At 37.4% G+C, this 18,612-nt stretch overlaps 1 protein-coding gene across 5 annotated transcripts in view; it reads left to right on the top strand.

The window, feature by feature from the left end:
* RUNX1T1 (RUNX1 partner transcriptional co-repressor 1) overlaps positions 1 to 15,360 on the top strand; it is a 175,259-nt gene extending 159,899 nt beyond the window's left edge. For 3 of the 5 annotated variants that reach the window (XM_039353962.1, XM_039353958.1, XM_039353960.1), the window contains one exon: positions 12,863 to 13,138. In XM_039353962.1, coding sequence (XP_039209896.1) covers positions 12,863 to 13,138 — 276 coding nt within the window. Of the gene's footprint in view, positions 1 to 540; positions 2,385 to 12,862 lie in introns of those variants that run through there. The other 2 variants (XM_039353959.1, XM_039353961.1) reach the window with 2 other exon arrangements.
* Positions 15,361 to 18,612: the final 3,252 nt, after the last annotated feature.

Here is an 18,612-nt window from a genome sequence, read left to right as displayed (position 1 = left end):
AATCTTATATTGGTGATTTCTAACTAGTTTAGGCTTGCATTTAAATTGTGTATAATACTTAAAACAATTTCAAAAATAGATTGCATTTCAAATACTTTCCAACAAATAGAAAGGGCATATATTGTAGTAGAAAATAAATCATTTTGTATAAGTATACTAAAAGTCCTAAAAATAGGACATTTAGTATATACTTGTATGATCAATGAAGAATGAGGTTTTTAGAATGCAAACAAAAGAAGCTATCAGATTTGTGAGATCCTTTTCTTAACTGGAATCTATTACTTCAGCTGCAGGATTTTCTCTAAAGGGAATGGTGGGAAAACAGCATCTGGCAGAAGAAAACAGATTCAAAGAGCAACAAGGAGTAAATTAGGGACAATGATGATAAACCTTAGTTCAGGCTGGAAGATGTCAGTGAAAGCTTTTGTGGAGCACATATGGCACCAAATATAACAGGAAGTAAGGATATAGAGGTAGGATCATATATTCTGTTGCAAATCCTAAAGTGTTTTGGATAAAATGAATTCTTGTGTCTTTCAGAGAAAAAAGAAATGTTAAAATCCATGCGGAAAGGGAAGTCTTGATTAAACCTGCCCCCAATAAACAGATGCTAAGTATAATTTCTTTCAGCTTAACATTGATGGGAGATTTTGTTTATGGTCTTTCTTTTCCTCATATCATTTTACATTTGCCAACATTTTTCAGAGTAGTTTTCAATAATTTTTAAATACTAAATTAAGATATTTGTAAGACAATAGCAGTGAAATATTTCACGTGATTTATCTATTTTGAAATATTTACACAGTTTCAATTATTCTAAGCATGGTATTTAATATGTTTAGTAGGTTGGTAACATCTAGAGTGATTTAGGTGCAAAAATTCAAATTAAGTCCTTGCTCCATCCTGAAAGAAGCAGCAAAAATCACAGGCAAAATCTACAGCATGGACCAGTACACATCCTTTATTTAAGGGAGAGAAAGATTTTAATTGGTCCCAGGCATCACCAGAGATGAAAGGCTATTGGGAAATGACTAGATGCCCAGAGTTTCAACTTAATGTATAGCAGATGAATGAAGAAGAGACACAAGGAATTGATTTACAACATCTGAAAGTTTCCTAAAAAAAAAAAAAGAATCTAAGAATAAACGTGTGTCTGTTTGTGTGTATGTGTATGAAAGAGAAATGTCATTCTTAGCAAATCTTCTGTAGAATTAAATTTGGTATAAATTAAAATGTATTGGCATTATGTACTTCACTTATGCCAAGGCAGTTTATTTGTGAATGTGATCTTTAAATGGTCGCAACCATTCCACTGTATGTTGAAAATACAAATTCCAGAATTTCCAGCCAATAGAGACATCAGGGAAATACAGACTAAATAATTCTAGAGGGCTCAAGGTCAGGGAAAGCTGAATTATTACCCTACCTTGACACAGAGAGGGAAGTAGAGATATAATGTATGTTTTATATGCGAATGTATATGTCATGTACATATACATATATCCATGGGGATATAGTGGTTAAGATTTTGTAATTGTAATTCACCTTTAGCCAAAGAACCTATTTAATAACTTTGGATCTTTGGTCTCTCTTTCCCCCTCAGTCCAACCTACACCACAGGGTTGTTGTTGCAAGGATAAAATGTAAACCCCTTTTAACAAGATTTGAGCTCTTGGAGGGGAGAGATGGGATATAAATCTCATAAATTGTCATATGCAATTATCAAAAAGAAAGATACTCCGATGCTTCAGTACTACAGTCTTTTTGAAAGACATTTAATTTTCTCAATGTCTTTAAAAGCTCAGCCTTTGGGGGAGAGAACAAGATATTTCAAATATCCTGATACCAAGGCAGGTAATTCATAAACAGCTGTGATAACTGTGACCAAAAGCAGACCAAGTAGCCAGGGAAGCCTTTTTAGCAGGAAACTAAAGGTGCTCCCCATAAATGTTTGTGGTTAATAACTTGACTTTCTTCATTTTTCCTTGAAGATGTTTCGCTTCTCATCCAAGATGCTTCTTCAGTTCTTAATAATATAGTTAATAATATGGTTGTAGCATTTGGAATCAGCTGAAGTGGTACACACTTTCAGAATTAAGATTATGCTATAATAGTAAGATGAAACAAAATATGTTTCAGCAGAGCTTGGATATATCCAAATAAAAGCAAAGAAAGTACAATAGGCTTTGTTATACAAACATACCCCAAGCATTCACTAAACCCAGTTTGTTCTGCTTCAGGACTGAATCCAGAAGCAGAATAGAAAACTGTGGAGAGGACTACTGAACAATATTGGTATAAAGTCAGTCTAGTTCAGGGGTAGGCAACCTTGGTTCTTTTATGACTCATGGACTTCAACTCCCAGAATTCCTGAGCCAGCATGGCTGAGGGAAAAGGGTGAGGTTTCCACGCTGAGCCATGCTGGCTCAGGAATTTTGGGAGTTGAAGTCCACGAGTCATAAAAAAAGCCAAGGTTGCCTACTCCTTGTCTAGTTGGATTTCTTTGACATTTCTCTTATCTCCTGCCTTTAATATCTTTGACATTATTTCTTACTCTTTTCCTGTGCTTTGAATAACATTGATTACCCCAGAGGTGAATGTCCTGGGTATATCTGTATGATGTAAAAATGAAGATTGTAAAGACTGAAATCAGTACTATAGAGTTGCAGCTATAGGTAAAGCAAAATAACATTGTGAATAGGTTTTAATGGGAGCACTCATGTTCTTACGACTTTTTCTCCCTGCATTGATTCCAAGTGCATCATGGAAGACAGACAGAACATCATTATTTATCAAGGGTTTTTAAGAAATCATAGATCAGATCCAGCAAAAGTTAAGGGCATTTTAGTGCCATTAACATTGATTGAAGCATGTGTTTATAGATAGGACTTGGTATCTATACATTTATAGGTAGCACTTCATTGTTCTATATATAGGCTCTTATATTCACATCCAAGGAAGCTCAGGCTACAGTCAACAGCAAAGACCTCAATGCACAGGCAGGACTTTGCACAAGAAAAATGTTTACTAATACAGTTGTTTTAGACAGCTATGAGATTGTACATGCTGAGACAATTATTGCAGTTATGATTTAGAGATGCCTAGAGAGGCACTGAGGGCAGAACTATGATTTAAGACCCAGAAGGAGGGTATGCAGGTTGATGAGAATTTTTGCCTTCACAATGCCCTGATTAGCCACTGTGTCAAAATTTGGGAAACCTTTTGCTAGAAGTACTAAACTTGTCTTAATACTTCCTTAGAAGAAATGGGTAGTGAAGAACAAGAAATGCTTCTCTTCTTGTCTATTGCCATAAAACAACACTTTCTGAATATTGGTCCCTTACAGATATAACAGAAGCCAAAGAGAACAGGACTAGTATATCTTTCCTTGTTATTTTTCATATTGCTTCAAGCTACAATCTACAATTTTATCCAAGCATTGAATGCCTATGTCAGGCTAGATTATAACCTCAATATGTTTTCAGCAAATCAGTTCAAATCAGTTGACTAATAGCAATAATCTTGTGGTTTTTTACAATTGCCCATTAATGTAGCTGGGCCTGGGAGACATGCAATAAAATAGATTTGTTATCCAGTGTATTATTATTATTACAGAAATAATAAAAGGCAAGGTTTAAAAAAAATCTAAAAAAACCTGGGAGACCATGAGTTCTATTCCCACCTTAGGCACAAAGCCAGCTGAGTGACCTTGGACCAGTCACTTCTTTCAGCCCTAGGAAAGAAGCAATAGCAAACCACTTCTGAAAAATCTTGCTAAGAAAACTGTAGGGACTTGTCCAGGCAGTGTTAGAATCAGGCATGACTGAATGGAATTTTTTTAAAAAGTCAAGCATTATAGAAGCAGATATCTCTGTGGAAGTCATGTGTCTCCTACAGCCCAACCAAAAATCACTGTAGAGGCAAGGCCCAGTGAATGGAAAGGGAAATGTGCATCGGTGCACAAGTGGCCAATGTTGGGTAGATCCCATTTTGACAGTGTCACCAATGACATCATTTATTAAGGATGCTAGAACTTATCCACGCCTAAAATTATATCAGGAGAAGAAGGAAAACACTAAGTATGATATTAAGCTTTCTCAGCTGTAGACTGGCAGTGACATGAAGAAAATGTTACCAGGCTATATCATGTAAAAACAGTTACCAAGGCACGTTTGCACCATTGTTAGAAGGACGTGAGAAATCCCTATTGGGTCTCTCCAACCCAATATTGTCAAACTGCTTTGGAGTAGCTCTTCAGTTTCACAGGCCGAGTTCTTTACCATTACTGGTCCATGGCCCTTTTAAATGAAGTTGCCAAGGAGTCTGTCTTTACCAGGAGACCCTGGAAATTTTAGATGCAGAACTTTCAACATTGTTGTTATTCTAAATCCACTCAAGTGGTGGTTTCTAGCAGAAAGTGTTGATGTGGGAAGTCTCCTCCGAGACATAAAACTGATTAGTAATGACTAGCACTGTCTCCTTCTTTCACTGAGATTTCCATAAAGTTTCTGTTTTGGCTCCATTGAAATAATACAAGCTATACAGCTGCAATATTTGATGGGTTGCAAACTGGGCTTCAAACTAAACTCAGCAAAATCTACTGGAAATGTCCTATTGTTTGTGATTTTGTAATTTTTCATCATGATAATCCCCTGCCCATGAAATAATTATAAAATTGCAATGAACTATCCTCCAATCCTCAGAATGAACCTGAAACCATGGACAGTGAATCAAAGGCAGCTGATGGCAGACAAGGAGCCTATGTTCCCTGCAATTGAACCACTAAAAACATCTGTTTCTCTGTGCTAGTAATTCCACCTATTAAAAAGAGTTTGTAAAAGATGGGAACAATTTCTGCGAATACCCAAAAAAAAAACAAAAAGCACCTAATCCCTAGCTCATGCATTTGTAATTACCTGGTTTAGTCTGCACACTTAATCGGTATGAGTTTAGATAGAAATGCTGCATACATCTGAATTCAATCTATCAAAGAGAAAGGAAAGGAGGTACTGTATGAGTACTGGACACTTAACTATTCTTGCATCTGCCAAAACATTCCTGTGCCAAAAAGAGAGAGAGTATATCTTACACTAGGACTGTTTTCTAAAGAAGCCATTTGACTCCGATTAAATGTTTAATTTCCTTAAAACAGTATTTTGGACTTGGGCTTTTGTTCTTCCTGGTAATTGGGATTTCTGTTGTAGTTTAGGAATTTCACTTATCAGTTGGCTTTGGTCCAGTAATCCAGCTGGTATAGTAAAGCTGGAGGGAAAGGAGCAGCAGGCATCCTTTTGGTGGCTTTCTATTTGGCAGGGAGCAGAAATGTAAGATGCCATCAGCTGGTTATGTGCTTAACAAGGAATTCTTGTACTTTGGAATGAAACACAGACAGGGACAGAATTTCAGTATCTTAAGCAACAACTTTTTGAATTAAAAAAATGAGATTTCAGCAATATATCCTTGCCTGTTTATTCCACTGTGAAAAATTATTGATGACTCATCAATTCAAGGAGGCCAGAAAAATCCACCATAGTAGTATGATTTCTAAAATTCTGGAATGGTTTTTCCAACTCATTTTCAGTTCAGGAAAGTGATCTGTATTTATACCCTTAGAATGCAAAATGTTACACTTTAGATAGTATCACAAGCTATCTTATGAGTGCATTTTATGAGTATTATTATTTCAATTATAATACATTCAGTTTATACAACTACCACCATAAAATAGAATTAGGAGAATTAAATTAATTAAATTAAATTAAATTAAATTAAAAAGCCATAAAATACATTCTAAATGTAAGACCATCTAGTTGGTTCAGGGAATGCAAAAAGACTTAAACCTGGTGCTCAACAAATTTGATACCAAGTAAATATCCTTTGAAATATTGAAAGGAAACTCTTCCTAATAGTTCACTGTGAAAGGATTTTCTTTCACAATCTTTCACATCCAGATTGATTGCCTCTTACTCCTATGGAATGCACCTCCTCACTACATGCCATCATATCTGGACTGCATACAAAGTGCTTTTCCCTTTCCTCAGTGTTTGCTAACCTTGGCAACTTTTAAGATTTGTGGACTTCAAATCCCAGAATTCCCCAGCCAGCCAGCTGAGGTCCATAGGTCTTAAAGGTGCCAAGATTCAGAAACACTGAATTAGAATAAGCAATTGGGTCACTGTGACTAAATTCTGCTACCAATCATCATTAGCCAACACTGTACTATCTTCTTTAGTATCTCTCCTTTTAATTAAACAGTGTGCAGGTGCTTTTAAACTGCACAAATTGCTGTTTTTATCCAATCATCATGAGCACCATGTTGTCTGAATTTTGGTGGGCTAGTTGAGGGAAAAATTAATTTGATAGGGAAACAGCCTTTCCCTCCCCCAAACACACACCTTTTATGGGATCATCAGTAAGGTGTTTTGGCTTTCTTTTGGTCCATTGGTTTATGTAGCTTATGACTGTTGTAAAAATCTAATTTTGCTGTTAGAGTCATGAAAACCATGATTTCTGTGCTAATCTGTAGCAAATTCATTTCCCCTTCCTTTTATGCAGCAGACAGTTAGTCATGAAGTCTTATTTAGGCCAAGGACATTGCAGGAAGTCCTTGACTTATGACCTGTTTCTTAATGACCTTTCAAAGTTATGCCAACCTCCCTGGGTGACTTAAACCCAAATTTGAAGTTACAGCAGCCACTCTGCCCTCCATAATCAAGTGATAGCATTTTGGACACCCAGGATCCAGCATACATTTAGGGTCATTTCAGCATTCCCACAGTCAGATGACCACAATTTACAATGTTTTTTGCCAGAAACAGGCATTTAAATCCAGTGTCCAAGAAAAAAAATCCATTGCAGACAATGTATTCGCTTAATGATTCTCACAAAAAGGGCATAATATTACATGATCACATGATAATTCACTTAAGCACTACAATGTATACAGTTATAAGTCAAGGGCTATCTGTAGTGTACATCCTGTTGACACAACTTCTGCAGTTGCTTTTCATGAGAAGATTCTGGACAGCCATTTGTCTGAAATGGTATAGAGTTTCCTGCCTGAGCAGGGGGTTGGACTAGATGACCTCCACGGTCCCTTCCAACTTTACTACTACTACTACTATTATTATTATGGATCATCGCACAGTCAGCCAGATGTTCAGACTGGATTTGGCATTTTATCTACCTATCGAGTCCTTACCCAGGACCTGGGATAGGCAGATGTGGATGTTTTTTGGTATTACAGATATCGTCGCAGGATGGAAGCAGTTCCTAGTAAGGCCGCCTTTTGCAACTGACTAATGGCAAATTTGTCAATGCCAATGGTGTTCAAGTGGTGCTCCAGTTGTTTTGGGATTGCACCCAAGGCGCCTATGACTATTGGTACTACCCTTGCTTGCTTTTGCCATAGTCTTTCTATTTCTATTTGTGGGTCTTTGTATTTTGTTATCTTCTCCAGCTCTTTCTCTTCTATTCTGCTGTCTCCGGGCACTGCCACATCCACTATCCAGACTTTTTTGTCTTTCTTATCGACAATTGTTAAGTCTGGGATGTTATGTTGCAGGTGCTTGTCTGTTTGAATTCTGAAGTCCCAGAGCAGTTTAATTTTATCATTTTCTATGACTTTCTCTATTTTATGATCCCACCAGTTTTTGCTTACAGGCAAATGATATTTTTTGCAGATCTTCCAATGCACCATTGTTGCTACTTTGTCATGCCGCTGCTTGTAATCAGTCTGTGCAATCTTCTTGCAACAGCTTACCAAGTGGTCCACTGTTTCTTCAGCTTCTTTGCATAGGCGGCACTTACTGTCTGTTGCTGTCTTCTCAATTTTGACTTTGTATGCATTTGTCCTTAAGGCTTGGTCTTGTGCAGCCAGAATTAGTCCCTCGGTCTCTTTCTTCAATTTTCCTGCTCTTAGCCATTGCCAGGTCTTGTTATTATCTGCTTTCCCAGCTATTTTTTTAATGTATTGGCCATGTAGTGCTTTGTCTTCCCATGCCTCTATTCTGTTCTTCATTTGGTCTTTCTTGTAGGCCAGTTTGGTCTCTCCAGTAGTTAGTAAGCCTTCCTGATATACTAATTTCAGTGCATCTTCATCATTGTTCTTCAGATATTCTTCCAACGCCATTTTTTCTTCTTCAACCATCTGATGTACTTGTAGCATTCCACGCCCACCTATTTGCCTTGGTAGATAAAGTCTATCAATGTCACTGCGTGGATGAAGGGCATGATTCATTGTCATTATTTTTCTGGTCTGCCTATCCATTGCTTTTAGTTCTGCTTGAGTCCAGTCCACTATTCCAGCTGTGTACCTAATGACTGGGATTGCCCAGGTGTTGATTGCCTTTATGGTATTTCCTCCATTGAGTTTGGACTTTAAGATCTTCTTCACTCTCTTGATGTATTCACCTCTAATCTTTTTCTTGACTTCAGTGTGCTTTGTGCTTGATGTTGTCAGCTTGAAGGATACCCAAGTATTTGTAGTAATCTTTCTCATCCAGACTCTTAATGTTATTTTCGTGGGGCATCTTGATTCCTTCAGTTTTCACTACTTTTCCTTGTTTGATAGTAAGTGTGGCACATTTGTCCAAGCCAAACTCCATAACAATATCTTGGCTATATATACGGACAGTGTTGAGCAGCGATTCTATTTCAGATGATGTTTTTCCATACAGCTTCTGATCATCCATGTAAAGGAGATGGGATAATCTGGTAGATGTTTTTGATATTTGATAGCCATGTCCTGAGTTATTCAGTGTTGTTGACAGAGGAAACACTGCAATAACAAATAGTAATGGTGACAATGAATCTCCTTGAAATATTCCTCTCTTGATATTAACCTCTCCCAGTCTCTCACCATTGATCTGCAACTGTGTCTTCCATTGTGCCATCGATCTTTGCACAAATTTTCTGATGTTTCTACTGACTCCTGTTATTTCTAGGCACTTGATTATCCAGTCATGTGGCAGAGAGTCAAATGCCTTTTTGTAGTCAATCCATGCCACATTCAGGTTGGTCTTCCTTTTCTTGCAGTTTTCCAAGATCATCATCATCATTATTATTATTATGGATCATCGCACAGTCAGCCAGATGTTCAGACTGGATTTGGCATTTTGTCTACCTATCGAGTCCTTACCCAGGACCTGGGATAGGCAGATGTGGATGTTTGATGGTATTACAGATATCGTCGCAGGATGGAAGCAGTTCCTAATAAGGCCGCCTTTTGCAATTGACTAATAGCGAATTTGTCAATGCCAATGGTGTTCAAGTGGTGCTCCAGTTGTTTTGGGATTGCACCCAAGGAGCCTATGACTATTGGTACTACCCTTGCTTGCTTTTGCCACAGTCTTTCTATTTCTATTTGTAGGTCTTTGTATTTTGTTATCTTCTCCAGTTCTTTCTCTTCTATTCTGCTATCTCCAGGCACTGCCACGTCCACTATCCAGACTTTTTTGTCTTTCTTATCGACAATTGTTAAGTCTGGGGTGTTATGTTGCAGGTGCTTGTCTGTTTGAATTCTGAAGTCCCAGAGCAGTTTAATTTTATCATTTTCTATGACTTTCTCTATTTTATGATCCCACCAGTTTTTGCTTACAGGCAAATGATATTTTTTGCAGATCTTCCAATGCACCATTGTTGCTACTTTGTCATGCCGCTGCTTGTAATCAGTCTGTGCAATCTTCTTGCAACAGCTTACCAAGTGGTCCACTGTTTCTTCAGCTTCTTTGCATAGGCGGCACTTACTGTCTGTTGCTGTCTTCTCAATTTTGACTTTGTATGCATTTGTCCTTAAGGCTTGGTCTTGTGCAGCCAGAATTAGTCCCTCGGTCTCTTTCTTCAATTTTCCTGCTCTTAGCCATTGCCAGGTTTTGTTATTATCTGCCTTCCCAGCTATTTTTTTCATGTATTGGCCATGTAGTGCTTTGTCTTCCCATGCCTCTATTCTGTTCTTCATTTGGTCTTTCTTGTAGGCCAGTTTGGTCTCTCCAGTAGTTAGTAAGCCTTCCTGATATACTAATTTCAGTGCATCTTCATCATTGTTCTTCAGATATTCTTCCAAAGCCATTTTTTCTTCTTCAACCATCTGATGTACTTGTAGCATTCCACGCCCACCTATTTGCCTTGGTAGATAAAGTCTATCAATGTCACTGCGTGGATGAAGGGCATGATTCATTGTCATTATTTTTCTGGTCTGCCTATCCATTGCTTTTAGTTCTGCTTGAGTCCAGTCCACTATTCCAGCTGTGTACCTAATGACTGGGATTGCCCAGGTGTTGATTGCCTTTATGGTATTTCCTCCATTGAGTTTGGACTTTAAGATCTTCTTCACTCTCTTGATGTATTCACCTCTAATCTTTTTCTTGACTTCAGTGTGCTTGATATTGTCAGCTTGAAGGATACCCAAGTATTTGTAGTACTCTTCCTCATCCAGACTCTTAATGTTATTTTCGTGGGGCATCTTGATTCCTTCAGTTTTCACTATTTTTCCTTGTTTGATAGTAAGTGTGGCACATTTGTCCAAGCCAAACTCCATTACAATATCTTGGCTATATATACGGACAGTGTTGAGCAGCGATTCTATTTCAGATGATGTTTTTCCATACAGCTTCAGATCATCCATGTAAAGGAGGTGGGATAGTCTGGCAGATGTTTTTGATGTTTGATAGCCATGTCCTGAGTTATTCAGTATTGTTGACAGAGGAAACAGTGCAATAACAAATAGTAATGGTGATAATGAATCTCCTTGAAATATTCCTCTCTTGATATTAACCTCTCCCAGCTTCTCACCATTGATTTGCAACTGTGTCTTCCATTGTGCCATCGATCTTTGCACAAATTTTCTGATGTTTCTACTGACTCCTGTTATTTCTAGGCACTTTATTATCCAATCATGTGGCAGAGAGTCAAATGCCTTTTTGTAGTCAATCCATGCCACATTCAGGTTGGTCTTCCTTCTCTTGCAGTTTTCCAAGATCATTTTGTCTATTAGGAGTTGATCTTTTGTTCCTCTGCTATTGGGGCGGTTTCCTTTCTGCTCAGGTGGAAAGAGATTGTTTTCAACTAGATGCTGTTGTACTGCATCAGCTACCACACCAGTTAGTAATTTGAAAGTTGTTGGTAACAGGTAATTGGCCTGTAGTTGCCTGGTGTTGCCCCTTTTGCTGGATTTTTTTATTATTAGGTAGGTTTTCCCAGTTGTTAGCCACTTTTCAATTTCTCCTCCTTGTAGTATATTGTTGAACTGCTTGGCAATGAGTGGGTGTATAACAGTTAGATGTTTCAACCAAAACCCATGCAGTTCATCTTCACCTGGTGCTGACCAATTTTTGATTTTCTTTGCTCTTTTTTCTACCATTTTTGTTGTTATTACTAGTTCTTTCATTTCAACTTCTGTTTTATTTGCATCCACCTCTTTTAACCAAGCCGCATCCTTGTTGTATTTCTTTGGGTTATCCCATATCTGCTTCCAGAACTGCACTGTTTCTTCCTTGTCAGGTACTGACTGATTCCTTGCAGTTTCTCCATTGATGGATTGGTAGAAACGTTTCTGATTGGATTGAAATTGGAGGTTCTGCCTATAGTTTGCAATTCGAGCTTCATATCTACTGATTTTCCTGGCTATAGCTGTTATTTGTTGCTTTATTATTTCCAGTGCTTCCTTGATCTTCCTTGTTTCTAAGTGGTATTTCTTGATTAGGTCTAAGTGGTATTTCTTGATTAGGTTTATTATTATTATTATTATTATTATTATTATTATTATTATTATTATTATTATTATTATTATTTCTTTGATGCATCTATTTCTTAAGTGTGCTGTCTCCTGGCTTCTTCAGGAAGGCATAATATAGTGAAACCTTGCTTTAATGGATTAATTGTACTCCAGAATGTCCATTGAATGAGAGAAATCTGGTTCACTGCATGCAAAATCTATTGCATCAAGATCTGGTATATGGAGGTTTTTATAGAGATATAAAATTAAACTACAGTTGTGAAATATTTCCCTTGACAGTTTTTTTTATAATATTGACAATTGCTGCAATCAAATTGAATCTTGATACCTTTGCTCTGCTGCATAAATATAATAAGGCCTTTACAAAACTCCAGAAAACTCTGTCTTTATGTGATCTTGATCATAGCAGGTAGCAGCAGTTAACTGATTTTTTCTGATCTCAGAAGATTAAGCAGGGTTGGCCCTAGATAGTCTTAAAACAGGAAACCACTGCAAATTCCAAGGAAAAACAGGAAAGTGGAAGAAGATCCTGGAAGAAGAGAAAGAAAATAGTATGGGTGTTTCTAGGTATCTACTAGAAATCCACCTTGCCTCATAATGCATCAATACATGGATTTTTTTTATTTGCTTTTGTGATTCCCTTAACATTTTGAGCCAAGCATACCCCAAAGCTTAATTCTGTCACTTCCTCCATTTAATGACCACAGCTGGAGCATTGCTTAGGTGTTTGGTGGGATCCAAAACTGGGTTTCAAGGAGGAGTTTCTTAAAACCAATGCATTTCCTTTCTAAAGGTTAGATGTCAGTGGTTTCTAACCACTATTATTATTTTTTAATTGGATCAGTTGTAGGGGAATTGATTTATAAGTCATAAAAATACACCAGTGGAAGGTTACCAAATCCTATATGCTATTATAGCAAACGTTCTATAGGAAATCCTAGTTTTCGTCTGTCAAATGGCTGAGATTTGAATATTTTGGATATTTCTCTGTGCAGTAAAAGCTGGTTTGAAGTTTTCTCCTTTCCTCACACAGTTTCTCAAAACTGATAGCTTCACACTCATTCTATCCATAGAGTTTCTCAACAATTTTTTTACATCCTTTGTTCTTTTTGCCCCATCTCTATGCAGAGTTGCTGGAACTGTGGCCGTAAAGCCAGCGAAACTTGCAGTGGCTGCAACACTGCACGTTACTGTGGCTCATTCTGCCAACATAAAGACTGGGAGAAACATCACCATCTCTGTGGACAGACTCTACAGGCCCAGCCACAAGGGGAGACACCAGCAGTCAGCTCCTCCGCAACACCAAATAGTGGAGCCGGGAGCCCCATCGACACCCCACCAGCAGCTACTCCTAGGTCAAATACCCCTGGAACTCCAAGCACCATAGAGTCAACTCCTCGCTAAGACTGAACTTTAAAATACTTAAAGACAAATACAAAACAAAACAAAATCCTCATCCTCAGATACTCAAAGGTTTCTACTGAACTTTCACATTTCAATATTATAAAAGAAATTATATTGTATCTTGAGGTAGAAGCAAAACCCAGAAGGCCAGTATTGGGTCATAATGACTTATTCTGGATAACAAAGATATCTTTTCTTTAGGAAACAGAGAAGATAGAACATACACACAATGATAGATTTGACCTCCTCCCTGTTATTTTCCAGTAGCTGGGATTTTAAACTAGGTGACCTCATTAACACAATGCTTTACCAAACAGCAAACCAAGAGATTGCTAATTGCTGTTGAAAGCAAAAATGCTAATAATATAAAGTCACAGTTCTTTGTAACAAAAAATGGATTTTTTTTTAACTGCGAGAAAGAGAGAGAGAATGAGAGAGAGAGAGAGAGAGAGAAAGTAAGTAAGTAAGAAAGAAAGAAAGAAAACAAACTCCCTCATGGGCTTAAGCATTGGATAAAGCAGCAGACATTTTAATAAAAAGATGAATAGCGTCCGTGGGTTACTGACTTGAACTCTGAAGACCCGTATCAAAAACACGCAGATGTGCAGCAGATTGGAAGGAGACACAGATGTTCTTTTTTTTCTTGTTTCTGAATGAAATAATAATATCCAGGTCAACAGAATGAAAAATGGAAGATGATTGCAGTGGGATGAAGGACTTAAAAGAGCAGCAAAGGGAAAAAAAAATACCATCACCACAAAGATCTCCTTTTCTGTCCTTTGTTTCGTTTTTTGGTGGGGATTTTTTTTCTGTTTTGTTTTGTATTTTTTTTTAGAACAGAAATAAGAACACAGCCTGCAGTTAATTAGCATTTTGGCAGCTATAATATCAACCAGCTGCCTCTATCCTTCCCCCTCTCAAAAAGGAAAAAAAAAAGCTTCAAAATTTCCTTCACTTTTTTTTACAAGCTTCCACAGAGGAAGACCATCGGGTCTGTTTCACCTTGTTCCTTTTTATATCAGCGATGGTGACAATGCAGTGACTCCAGATCCCATCCAAATTCTTTCCATCTCATCCTGTCTGGGTTTTTAATTTAAAAAATAAATAAAAATAAGGAAAAATATAGTAGTTCTCTTGGTGTTAAAGCACTTCTGTCCTGTGAGGTTTCCCAATTGTGTTTTTTTTTCCTTGTAAATGTGTTGGGGCAAATGTGAAAATGCATTGTAGTTAACTATGCTCACATTTAAGTCTTCTTTATTACTAGTAGGTGAGAAACTTTCTATGCTGCTTTTATATTTGTCTGTAGTAGTAATATTTCTCTAGAAGGTCAAAAGAAAAAGAAAAAAAAGAACCCCCCCTCCTTTTTTCATTTCTCCTGAAGAAAAGAAAAGGAAAAAAGCTATCTTTCGGAGCTGCTATTTCACTCTCTTATAGGGGGAAAAACATTCTGAAAACTAGCATGCTTCCTGGAATGCTAACATATTGGTGTTTTTCTAAGAGGGATGTACATAAATGTATTTTGCACTGTCATAAATGACTCCTAGGCATGCTTTTTTGGGGCAAACTCTTTTTAAAGATGCTAGAGCCATTTCACCGAATTTATCTGTAGGTTAGAATAGTGGTGGGTTATTTTTTAATTTTTCTCTCCCGTCCTCTTTTGTTTGTTTGTTTTTTTCTTTTTTCTTTTTCAAAATCCATTAATATGTATTTTATAAAAAAAATAAAAATAAAACAGGCTATCATACTTTTTTAATAAAAAGCAGTGCATGCATTATCACTGTAAGGTTGTACGGTATTTCTGATTTTACAAAATAGAAATTATGATGAATAGAGCTCCAAATGCTGAGATGTAGATTGACAGCTTTAACACTGCTGAATGCCAGGTTTATATTACAGTATTATTACAAAAAAAAAAAAAAAGGAAAGTCAGCCAAAGACTGATTTGATGGACCAAAATCTGAGTTCTGAAAGCATTGTTTCTATTTTCCAAATTATCAGCAGGTTAAACATGTTCAGCAAAGGCATAATGTACACTCATTTAACCCTTCATTGTCCATTGTCTAGGCCAGAAATATTTGTAAATGTAAACAACTCATAAGATAGTTATGTGCTTTTCTACCAAGTAAGCCACACAATAAATCAGTTTTAATATATTTATTGAATGCCACTGTAGAAGGCATTCCTAAATATTTTTATTTCAAACTTTCTCAAAAAAAAAAAAATCTGTGCCATTTAGTTAAAGTGGATTGGATAGGCCTGGATGCAGAGAACTCCCTCAGTTATAGGGCTGGCTCAGTCGCTACAGATATTTTGTTTAACTATTTCTATTACAGATAGTCCTAACTTGCTCAGCGACTGTTCAGATTCTGATTGCACTGAATAATGAAACTTGCAACTGGTCCTTGAAGTTGTGGCCACTGAGGTGTCCCTGCAATCAGGTGATCATGATTCACATGGCAACCAATGCACAATGGTCTCAGCATCCTGCATTTCTAATTTTTTTCAACTGGCCTCTGAAAAGCAAAGTCAATGGGAAAGCCAGTAGGAATTCACAAGTTGCAGTCACATGATGTACTTAATAACTGTAGAGCCATGGTGGCACAGTGGTTAGAATGCAGTATTGCATGCTAATTTTGCTGACTGCCAGCAGTTTGATTCTCACCCGATCAAGGTTGACTCAGCCTTCCATCCTTCCAAGGTCAGTAAAATGAGGGCCCAGATAGTAGGGGGCAATATGCTGACTCTGTAAACCACTTAGAGAGAGCTATAAAGGACATTGTGAAGCAGTAAATAAGTCTTAAAGTGCTATTGCTATTGCTATTCACTTAATGACTACAGCCAGAAGTGACGAACTGTTGTAAGTCTCGTGCAAATATGTGATTTTCCACTTTACGACCGCATTGCTTAGCAATGAATGGCCAGTTCCAATTGCAGTTGGCACATGAGGACTACTAGTATTAAAAACATGTTTTGAGTTTTCTGGATAAGAGAAACTGTTCCTACTAGTATTATTCAAGAGGTAAGGAAGATTTAGTAACCTGTGTGAGACAATGTCTGTGTAAGCTTAGGTGGAGTTTTCTGTTTCCCCGTTTTACCTTTATTGGGGGTGAGGAAGGCAGCCTCTACCAAATGTCCACGTTTAGGCTGAAACACGGTGCTGGAAACTGGAGAAGCTGCAAATAACAAAGCATCCGTACAGACCACATATGACTTGTAGGGGTTTGTGGAGCTAAGTTGCCTCATTGTTGAGAAAACTGGCTCTTATATAGCAGAAGAATGGATGTTTGCCAACTACCTTGCCTTACATGGAAATCAAAAGCACATAACTACATTTTTCAAACAGGTTCTGTTTGATCATGGTGCTCCCAAATTCATTCAGATCTCCTTTGATTCTTAGTCTGCTTGTGACACTGGGGTCCATTCCTCTAGAGCTCTAGGCAATGAAGGGTTTAATAATCCAAAACATATATGTATGTGTATGTATGAAGGTGTATATATAGATACATGCACGCACATATATACACGTATATATGATGTTATCTCATAATCTCTATGTTTCTAGAAGCTATGATGTGTGTGAAACAGCACTGTTGCTCTTGAACATAAGTGTGTGAAAGAGGGATTAGTACAGTATGTCTCATTACTTTATAATTCAGGGCACCCGGAGTGAAAAAAAAAATACAAATACAAAAAAAAAAGAAGAGAGATTACCCCCTAACTCTGAGCTCTGTCTCCTCCTCTTCCTCCTCTCCTCCTGTTTTGCTACAGTCTCCTCAGTGGCAAAAAGTTTCACTCTACCTCTGACAGCATGTATATTGCACCAGTAGCTAACAAAAAAACTGGTCTAGTCTAGTCAAACCAAATGGGCACCGAAGAACCAGGATACCAAAAGTAAAGCTCATACAGCTGCAAACCATATCACTTCTTGGTAACAATGCAGACCTCATAAACCTAAAGAAGAGAAAGAAAAAAAAAAACTTTTGTTACTTTCCTTTTTTGCTTGTCACTTATTATACAGGCTATGTGAGAGTATAATTTGTAGGAATAAACACATTTTAAAAAAAAGCTAACTTCATTGGGTTAGATCTGAATGGTGGTCGCTAATAGAACTAGGGCGTCCTCTTATCTGTCTCTTCCTCTCCTCTTCCTCTTTTTCTCCGTCATGAAACTGTGTGTTTGTGTGTGTGGCAGGGGCTGCCAGTCTCTTCTTTTTTAAGAACCTTCTGTTATCCTTACTTTTTAAAAGAAAATTGTGTACGGGGTGGGGGGTGCGTATGCCTGTTGGTGTGTGTGTGCGCGCGCGTGTGTGTATCGGTGCATGTCTTGGGGATTTGAAATGTACAAGGCTGGATTATATGCAAAGCATGCCAACGTCTGGAAAACATTTAGGGGAAAAACGTTGACTCCATGTTGTCTGAACTGCTCAAGGGACAGGACAAAATAAATAAATTGGAGACTGTTGAAATGCAGTTTTTTTTTTGTTTTGTTTTTGTTTTCAAGTACTTTGGTTTTCTTTTTGTTTTATGTTTATTTTGGATTTTTGTTTTGGGTTCTGCAACATTATTGTGAAAAAAAGAAAAAAGTTGTTGTGCAATACTTAATTCAGACATGTACCACAAGTTATGGTAGACTAACACTGGGGTGGGGGTGGGGGGTGGTATACTAGGCATCATGCTTTTGTCAACATACTCTTGAGCTTTTAAGTCTACTATGTCTGAACTGTGGTTTCCTGTTAATCCTTTTTTTTTCCTTTAGTTGGACTGTAATGTATGGTCTGTCAACCTGTGAATCTTTAAAGTATGATTCAGGTATTGTTGTATTCTTTACTGTGTAATAAAAAATGTTAAAAATCCATACTTTTCCATTCTTTCTATGTTGTGTGTGTGTGTATGTGTGTGTGTTCCTTTGAAAGAAACAGCCATACACTGATACCACAAGTATTCAGAAAATTATTCTGTCCAAGGTATAGGTAATCCTTGATTTATGACCATAATGAAGCCTGCTGATCCAAGTTTATGATATTTTTTGCAGCAGTCATTAAGCAAACATCATGGTCATTAAGCAAATCCATTGTTTACTATTGGACAATTTTTGCCAAAAACAAAAAGTAAATGAGCAAAATATAAATCATATAACCACATTTGCAATTGGATGTTAATGAAGACTGGTTGTCAAGTCCCCAAAATTTGGTCACTTAACCATGGAGAGAAGCATTGGAATTTTGAAATGGATTTGGGGGATGCATCATAACATTGAACAGTTGCAAAGCATCTTGTCGTAAGTCGAGAACTACCTGTAGGTCTTCACAGCTTTATTTGAGTAACCTCCTCCTTCTAATACAAACTTAGCAGGCATGTACACAGTTGCTCTTGCTTAAAAGATGCCTTATCAATGACCTCTAGTATCAAATAAGTCCCCAAAATGCCTCTTAAAGATCGTAGGTAAAAAACTGGGTTAGTTTAGATCACAAAAGC

The sequence above is a fragment of the Crotalus tigris genome, unplaced genomic scaffold (assembly GCF_016545835.1).
Source record: "Crotalus tigris isolate CLP2741 ecotype Arizona unplaced genomic scaffold, ASM1654583v1 scf7180000018541.849907, whole genome shotgun sequence".
NCBI lineage: Eukaryota > Metazoa > Chordata > Lepidosauria > Squamata > Viperidae > Crotalus > Crotalus tigris.
Note: the sequence above shows the minus strand (reverse complement) of the source record. Positions and strands in the feature narration are given on the sequence as shown.